The sequence below is a fragment of the Lepidothrix coronata genome, unplaced genomic scaffold, assembly GCF_001604755.1.
Source record: "Lepidothrix coronata isolate B3197 unplaced genomic scaffold, Lepidothrix_coronata-1.0 Scaffold66, whole genome shotgun sequence".
Classification (NCBI taxonomy): domain Eukaryota; kingdom Metazoa; phylum Chordata; class Aves; order Passeriformes; family Pipridae; genus Lepidothrix; species Lepidothrix coronata.
In genome coordinates this window covers 1553690-1563192 of record NW_016690246.1, presented here as the reverse complement: position 1 = coordinate 1563192, position 9503 = coordinate 1553690, and the positions used below count along the sequence as shown (strand labels likewise).

At 38.3% G+C, this 9503-nt stretch overlaps 1 protein-coding gene across 2 annotated transcripts in view; it reads left to right on the top strand.

The window, feature by feature from the left end:
* WASL (Wiskott-Aldrich syndrome like) overlaps nucleotides 1-9503 on the top strand; it is a 49969-nt gene that overhangs the window by 17034 nt on the left and 23432 nt on the right. For both annotated transcript variants that reach the window (XM_017818219.1, XM_017818218.1), the window contains exon 2: nucleotides 8911-9045. In XM_017818219.1, coding sequence (XP_017673708.1) covers nucleotides 8911-9045 — 135 coding nt within the window. The remainder of the gene's footprint in view (nucleotides 1-8910; nucleotides 9046-9503) is intronic.

Below are 9503 nucleotides of genomic sequence, written 5' to 3'. Positions count from 1 at the left end.
ATCTGTACAATGCTCTAGTTGTGTAAGGATCGTCCTAGGCTTAGGAGTCTCGATAAATTTAAGATGGATTAAAATCAAAAAGTAGACCTGAACATTTCATCTGAAAATTCTCTGAGCTTTGGAAAGGAACAGTCATATATGCCTTGAATCTGAGTGTCTCCTGGGAGGCTGCAGATGGGAGTGGAACTGCAAGACAAAATGTCTTTCTCCTGTGGTGAGAATTTTTGCTCCATGGCAGTAGGACATAGACAAATTTATGGACAGCCTGTGTGCAGCACACTCTCTGTTCTGAAAGTAAATATGTGTACAACTTCAACTGCAGAACACAAATAACTGCCTTGCCGTGTGTCTGCTGCCTTCTGGCCAGCTAGGGCTTCAGCAGCGTTGAGCTGGGAGGTGCAGCACAGTGAGGTGCAGTGATGCTGTGCAGGTAAACAGGAAGTGACGATGTTCAGCTTGCTCATCAGTGGAAACCCCAGGTTGTGCATGTCAGCTCGTAAATGATCTGATAAGCTGAGATAGCTTGGAATGTTGTAATCTGCAGCGTGCTTGTGGTTATGGTTATGTCATATCTCAGGAAGGCTGAAGTCTTCCATGTGTTGTCCTGAACTGAGGTTGTAGGATTTGAAAAAATCTTTATGCTGTGTCTGATAAAAGCACGTCTCTCTTAATCATGTGCTGTTTGATTTGGGTTTATATGCTATGCTGTTTACCCACATTTTAATTGTTGGTCTTCTGTGATCCACTGTTGAGCAATGAGTGTTTTGAATAGGAGTTGGCCAGCTCTAACTGAAGTGGGGGGTTCTGGGAGGTACTGGAAATGTAAATGAACTTGTATCTGAAGATATTCAGAAAAATGTGAGCTATCTGCAAGTGAATGACTGTTGATTAGGAGTGAAGGATCTTTTTATTGGACAACTGCAGACTTAAGTCCAGACAAGCACTTTTATGGCTTAGGTTTGTTAAACAGCGGTCCCTTCTTTGTTGTAACATCACTTAATGATCCACTGGTACTTTCTCCACATCAGTGGAAGATCTTCAGTGAGGATGTTGCAGCTGACTTGTGTGCTCATCAGGGCACATGCAAGGCAGGGAGTCTGTTCTTGGATATTAACTATGGGGTTTTTTTAATTGGTTTGTTCTCTTGATTCCTTAAATGTTTTGAGCTGTGTTGTGTGGAACTATCTTTTAACTTAATGTTTCAGAAATGATAGGAAATACCCGATATGGCTTTTTGCTATTTCTGAAAAACCTCCTTTCTTCCTTCTCCCTTCAAATGAGAACAGGCAGCATCTCTTATACAGTGGCTTTATTCTTAACAGCCTAACTTTGTGCAGAGGTGGGAAAAACCCTCTAACTCCTTAACATCTATACATACTGCATTTTTAAATCATGAGAAATTAAGAAATGAAACAGAAGCTTTAATCTTAAACTTGGACACTGTTGGCAACTGTAGCAAATAATTTCATAAGCAGTAGAAGTGGTGAGGCCTCAGTGTGTTAAGCTGAGTGATGTTTCAGCTTACACCAAATAAAGCTTTACTGATGTGTTTGAGTATTTACAAAAGGCTCCCTTATGTCAGTTCTGTCAAATAATGTGAAATCTTGCTTTAGTGGAACAATCAGTCTGTCTTTGAAAATAATGTCCTGTAAATAGCATTAAAATTAGAAGATTGTTTCCAGCTGCTTAACTTGATGATATCTGCCAGTAAACTTAAGTTCTGTATGTCTTCTTTCTATGGGAATCTAGTTTAAAGTCATGTTCGTAACATTTGAAGACAGCTTTTTTGCAATACACAATTGTCTTTAAAGATAAGATTATTAGTAATTTGTTAAATAAATCTTCAGAAGCTGTAATAGCTTTAAAAATTGAAGTAATCACAGTTTATCCTAATTGCAAATAAAGTAGTATCCAAATCCCCAGTGGATGAATGCTGTCACATGTTACTAATTTGTGAAGATTCTGGAGGCAACCTGGTGTGAAAACATAAACCAATCTGAGAGTTGCAAAATCTAACTGATGAAAATCTAATTTCGTAGTCACAGTATTGTGGAGTCCTTGTAGAGTATTTTTAGCAACAGAAAAGTATGTGCATGTATGCTATCACACAGTATCATCACACTTCCTGTGTACAAGATTCAGTAACCATAAAAAGCCTGATACACTGTTCTTAAGGGGGGGAAAGCCAAAAAAGGCAGGTTAGGTGAATCTGTTGTACTTACTCTGTTGTCTGGGGCCATACTCTTTGTGGGCCTTCAGATGGTGTCAGCAGTAAGCAAAAGCAGTCTGCCTTCAGCATCACCAGTCTTTTCTCTCTCCTGGTGCTCTTTCTTCCTGTCTATAACTGGAAAGTAAGTAATTAGACACTTGTGGATACTTATTGAGACCTTTAAAATTTGGTGGAAGTGTTGATTTGTGTTCATATATCTTGTTGTTAGACCTGAATGGCATTCAAACCATCATACTAGACATCCATGCTTAAGAAGGTTGAATTACCTAGTATCCAGGGCTAATAAATATTGTAGGATTCTGAACCTAATTAAACTAACTCTTCTAAGTTCTGTGAAAGTGCTAGGAAGTTTTTTTGTCTACTCTAGCAAATGCCTCTGCTACTTATAATGTTGAAATTGTTAGGGAAGCATATTTGCATGTTGTTTATGTGGCCTAATTAGTTAGGGATCATTTCAGTAGTGGCAGGCTTAGTCAGTTCATTTAAAATCACCATTGGAGGAGATTGCATTGCATGCCTTCTGTAGGATTGCGTGGTGGAGAGAACATTCACCCTGGAAGTGGGTTATCAGCCCTTCCTAGCAGGAAGGGAACACACTGTTCCCACATGGTAGGAGACTCCCCAATGCCAAGAAAAAAGCTACATTTTCTCTTAAAACAGGACCACTGTGCAGAAGGGAAATTAAACTGCCAGAAAAAGCAAGTAGAGCTTGATTGTGTAGGATGCCAAAGCCTTCCCTTGAGAAAGGGGTGAAAGTTCCAGTACCTGGTCCCTGCAGCAGGTTTTGTGTTTCTGTATTGAGTGATGAGATAAAATGCATAACTGTGTTGAGCACTGCAGAAACATTTTTGGAAACTCGATATATATATGACGTAAGACATTAATGCCTGAAGATAAGTCAATTCCAGAACAAGAGGGAGGTCTTATCACTGTCTAATTCCAATTTTGTTTGCTTTGAATAATACAAATTTATTAATGTACTGACATTTAAAAGTATAATTGCTTAAACATAAGCTTTTTTTGAGAAAAACAAGATTTCAATTAATGTCTCTGATTGGTCAGTGCTACATTTTAGTTGTTTTTTGTTTTCTATAGAATTTTTGTAATCAGAGAAAGAAATGTGAGCCACTGATTTCTATCTACTTGCCTGATTTTCTGTGAAGTAGGCTTTATTTTCTGTAGAGCTCATTCTCATTTCTGGTTTTTGTCTTTCTCATTCATGAATCTTAATGAGTTTCCATATCTTCTTCCATGACTCAGATAATGCTAGGCTATTAGGGATTGCCTTGGTACTGAACCTTCCTGTCCTTCTTGTGGTCAAGATTAGAGTTAGAACCTCACTAAGCATTTTCCACAGTGACGTGGTACTTGATGTCAGTATGCCTGTGTTCCTGATCCCTGCTCTCTGATGAAAACTATTACCACTGTTTTAATGTCAAGAAAGGGGCAACAGCCCTTTATTCTTGAACAGTAACCCTAGAAGCAAACTGTGGGTTCTCTTGCCAGTCTTGAACCAAAGAATGTGTGACCAGGAGCACCCAGCATCACTTGGTCAGACTTCAACATATTGCCTTAGCCATAATAAGGATTTTCACCATAGCATGTCTTAAAAAGACCTGCCATGGATACCTTCTCATCAATTCTCATATTGATTAGGACAACATTTCCAAATACCTGCTTTATAAAAAAGACAATAGAAGTATTGATTTCTATTCTTACAGGGTTTGAATTGCACACAACTACTCACCATAGCTTCCCCCCTCCTCCCCCCAAAATGTTAAAGTAGCCATTGTGTTCACTATGACTTTCTGGCGCAAAGTCCTCAAACTGACTTTGTGAAGAAGCTACAGGCATTGTGTAAGTTTTTTTTCAAGAGGTTACTCTGTTTAGAACAGAGTAACTTGTTAGAAACAACTGATTCTACTGTCTTCTTACATTACCAGGTGAAGTCATCTTTTTTCCACAGTTTTGTTTGTGAGACACTTCCAAGGACTGGGAAGGATAACTTAAGAAAAGCAAGATGTCATGTGCGATTAACTTATGTATATATGCAGGGTTCTGCACCTGTATGGGGCAAAACCCCGTTACTCTTAAAATTGGAAAAGGATTGAAATTTACTGCTAGTGTGTACTAGTAGTAGTAGTACTGTCAACATCTAACACATAGCAATACTGAACCATTAGAGGAATGCATGAAACTGAGTTGCACTTTTACAAGCTTTAAAATGGGAGTGATTAAGCACTAGAACAGATTCCCTAGAAGTGATTTTGCAGCCTTTAAACTTAACTGGACAGGACCTTGAGCAACTTGAACTGTAGGCTTTTAATTACCCTTGCTGTGAGTAGGAGGTTGGCCTGGAAGACATACAGAGGTCACATCCAACCAAAGTAATTTTATAATTCTTTGATCTTTGCACCACAAACTTGTTGTCAGCTGTACTACAAAAACCATCCCAATGGATCTTTCTGTTCTGGTGTATATTGAGGTGACTGAACATCATCTTACAGCCTTAATCTTGCTGCCACTCTCTATTGTGACTTTTGGCCCCCTATGTTTTAATGTCTGTCAGCCGTAAGTCATCTATTATGATGACTCTTTCTTGTGCAACTATCTGTTGGCTTGCTTCACTGTTTTTTTGAGAAACACTGAGTTACAGCAAGTTATTGAGAGGCCACCACAGCAAATGTTCACACCAGAAGCTGATCAAAGTACACAGCTATCTGCTGCCCAGTTGGAAACTGAACGTGGCTGCTGTGATCACATTCTGCAAATGTGTGATGACTAGGTGTGCCTAAGTTTTGCAGGCAGTAGGTGTTTTCATGAACCTTTTGTTGATACCACATTTCCTGCAGTATGTGTGTTGAAGGGTAAGACTAGATCTGCCAGTGAAACAGCCAGTGTACAGCTGACAACACCATACTTACTGCTTCATAGCTCATCAGCTTGAGGGGTGTGACAAGTCCCTGGAATCAATGGCATGTCCTCCAGCTGGAGGCTGGTGTGGAAAAAGTAAAGGGAACTAAAGGGAGGTTGGTTTTCTTCTCCATGGCCCATCCATTTTTGGTGGGCTACCTTATTTCTTTCTTCTATGCATCTTTTTCAAATATACAGCTATATAAAAAGGACAAGGTCCTCACTAAACTGTTAAGAAAGCAGTAGTGACAACTTCAAAATCCTCCTCCTGAAAATACAGTAATAACTTTAGGTATTAAGTAACAAAATAACTTTATCTCAGAAAAAATGCGCTCAGGATATTGAATCAGTGGTGTGACCTACTCTGAAGAAGTATTTACATATAGTTTTAAAGAACCCATACTTTAAAATGCTGTATTTTCTTCTAAGAATGCTATGAGAAACTGAGCTGACAGTGAATGCTCACTCAGAAAATGCAGTAGAATACTCAAAGTATGATATTTGTGTAAATGTTCTCAGACACTGCAATTGTGCAATGAAGTTGAATTTTTTTGTTGGAATTTGTGTGGCTTGGATTCATAAAGAATAGCAGTAGATGAAGTTTATGGTTCATATATTTTCTCAAGTTTTAAATTTTGCTTATAGGTCTGTAAATTTCCAAAGGGTGTGGATGATTAATTATTTTTGCCACCTGTCTTCCAGAAGCTGAATAGCAGAAAGCATGGCACCACTGCTCTACATAACAAAAATGAACAGTGGATGAAGTAAAAGGAGTTGGATTTAATTGTCCTCCCCTCCTGACAAAAATACACTTTGTATTTTTTCCTGTATTGTCCTTTTATTAAAAAAACATGAGTCACGTAACAGCAGAATTTGTGAATTGTATGTTCTAACATGCGAAAGCTGCATTGCAGTTTGTCAACACTAGGAATTTGTACAATGCTAATGAGTAAGTTAAAATGTAATTGAACTCTAAACTCAGAAGACCTCAAAACAACACCTACTTTAGATTCAGCGAAATTGTCTCTAACTTTAAATCAAGCTCTGCTCATAGGGTAACCAAGTGTACATTAAACAAGTATTATGATTATGCTGAATGAGGACACACTCTTTTTGTTTAATATTCTTCTTTCTACTCCTGGGATAGGTGTTGGCCCAAGATTTTATATGCAGTCATCATTGAGTTACAACAGTTACTGGTTTACCCAGGTAATCCAGTTGGTGCTTTTGCTGTTAGATATGATAGGAAGCAAGGCATAGGGAGCCCTGTCTCAACACAAATCACTGTCTCCTGTGCCTTATATTTAAGTTGCGTGATTCCTGCCAAGACCACCTCTTTCTGTGGGTAGTCCTGTTGGGTGGAGGTTAGTGGAGCTGGATTTGTTTTGGAGGGTTGAGAAGGTTTCTTGCACGGTGGCGAGATAGTTCCTGTAATTGAATGTGAACTGTAGAATGGCCCATCTTTGCTCCTTTGTGTTGTCTTGTGTCTACAACATTATAGCTTTAGCAATGAAGATGATATTGGAGAAATGAGCGGGGAAAAAAAGTGTTAGAGAAGCAGAAATTTTCATCAAAATCTGGCCAGCTGTGCCTAAAATTAAGTAATTTTCTGTTGCAACATAGAGGGGAAAATGGCGTCTCTTAGCTGACATAAAGTTGCAAGTATACCTGTTTTGTGGTGGTAGCATGGCTAATTCCCAAGTCCCTTTTTACTCATCTGACAAGTGCAGTTATGATTAAATTGTTCATATTACTCTGTAGATTATAGGGAGAGAAATTTTACTCTACCCTTAGTTGCCTCATCAAGTACTCTACAACTACAAAGCACTCTTTTTGTCAGACAAACATGCTTTAACTTTTTCTGTAGGTTACCAGAAAGATTAGTAGTCAGTCTGACAACTTCTGAAGAGGAGGCTGCAAAGAGGAACAGAATTATATCTTGACTTGTGAAAGTTAACATCACAGTTCTTGGGCAAAGTTTATAGAGCTTTCCCAAGGCATAGCTACAGTCTGCCTACATTACTTTGACTCTTATCAAAAAACTTCCAGTTCTGTTAAAGTGAAAGAATCCAATGAAACTTAGATTATTCTTTTGGTTTCTTAAACCAAGAAAAGTGTGACCATGGTGATAATGATATTTAGTAGATAATCATTTAATGCAACTAGGCATGCCTGCGTTCTAGATGTCTACTTTTTGGCAAGTAGTCGAATTCATGAAGGTAAAGTAATCCTTGTTGAGCAGGTGGGGAAAACCTAATGTGGAGACCATTACTCAGATTAGGTATGATTCATCCGAAAAGGTCATGGAACTTCAGCAGATCTATGAAAACATCTGTTTAATATTTCATAGTGAAAAAGGAAATAAAACTCTCTTTGACTGACAGTGAAATAAATAAAGAACAAAACAGAAAACTGTTACTGTGACCCTATGTTCAAAAGGCTAACAAACTGCATTCATATAGGGTAAGTCTCATCCCCAATCAAAGGAAGATGTAGTAGGACTAGTTAAGATCCATGTAAGAGTGACAAGGGTAATTAAAGTGTAGATTTTTTTTTTCTTGCTACAAGAATGACTTAAAACTAGTGTCACTTCCTAAACAGTAGAGAACAGGGCAAAGATGTGTGACAAACATCTGTAAAAGCATGTGCAACATGGAGAAGGAACTGTGAAGCCATGAACACCATCTCCTAGTGCAAGAATACAAAGGGACAGTCAGCTGGAATTAGCAGGTGGCAAATGTCTAGATAAAAGTGGCTAACTATTCATATAGTGCATAAGTGAACTGTGAAATATAATCCTGTCCAGTGTTGTGATGCTCAGAAGTTCTCATAAGTTCGAAGAGTGATTAGACAAATTCACAAAGGAATGTGCTGTAAAACACATGCTGGCTCAGGGAGCTTTGAACTCCAACCTGGCAGTTGCTAGGATATACTTCCATAGTGTAATGGTCTATTCTTTTATTCCTACCAGGGCATCTTGTGCTGCTGGAGAGTAGATCCTAGGCTATATAGCTTCTGATCTGTCTGTAGTATCTTCTTAGATACTACAGAGTATCTAAGCTTTGTCCATGTGACTTGACTGCTAAATAAATATTCTTCAAGGACTTCGCTTTTCCTTCTCTCATAGGACTCTTAAGGTAGGACACATAGAAAATATGCTGAGGAATATTCCCAGTGACTGCAGCAATCTGGTGTGGAATAATCTTCATCTCTTATTAAAATCTCTCAGTTTGAAAACAGGACAATTTCAAGTTGCCAGCTGGGAATGATCCTAGCTCCTGTGAATTCTCAAACCATGCCCAAGAATTTTAGGAGTTTGCTAGTTGACATAGGTTAAAATTGTGCCAGAGACCATTTGAACAATTAAGCAATGTAGGCAGTTGCATTCCAGTACCCAGGAGTGTCTCCAGGCACCGTGTCATTTACAGTTCCAGCTTGAGTATTGTGTTTCTATCCAGTTTGAAGTACTGAACAGAAAGAAATTTCCTTGCATTCTCTGTGTGACCGCCATAGTTACTGATTTACTTCTTACAGGCAAAATCCCTTTGCTGATTTCAAAAACAAGAACAAAAAGTTCAATTAGGTTCTTTCATAGAAGTGAAAATCTAAAGCATGGGAGTCATTTGAACTTTACTGTCTTATCACATGGGAAGTCAGCAAAGTTGCTGCCTAGAACAAGGAACAAAATTAAGAGATGTTTTGGTAAAGGATCAATTGTAAAATTTATGATTTTTACCTTAAAAGTAATAGCTACCTTTTTTTTCTAGACGATGTCTTCGGCAGTTGTTCAAATATATGCAGCAGATCGCAATGCCATGTGGTCAAAGAAGTGCTGTGGCGTAGCTTGCCTTGTAAAGGACAATCCGCAGAGGTCGTATTTTATCAGAATATTTGACATTAAGGTAAGCATCCTTTTTTTTTCCCAGACTCCTTGGTTGTATTCATTCTTTGTTTTGAATTCAATGAGTGTAGGTTGTCGTAGCTACAAACTCATAGAAATTCTCAAGTAAATAGTTGTGCTTTAAGCAGTGCAATTACAGTGCTTATTAATAGGGAAGTGCAATGTTCAGGTATTCGAAATTCAAACAATTTCCTAGGTGTCATCTTCTATGGATGAAATAAATATCAGACTCAGTTTTCTTACAGCTCTCAGAAGCTGTCCTCTACAGATCTGATTAGTCGAATTAGTGAAAGTTTGTATAGTGTCACTGATGGATAGCTGTCACAATTCTAGCAGGTGTCACTACTTTAAATGGTTTAACAAAGGATATGCTGTCTTCTGTATGGGTGGAAACAATCTTTTTGATCAGTGTGTTGGTGCATGTGAAAAGTGGAGTACAAACTAATTACATGTTTTGAC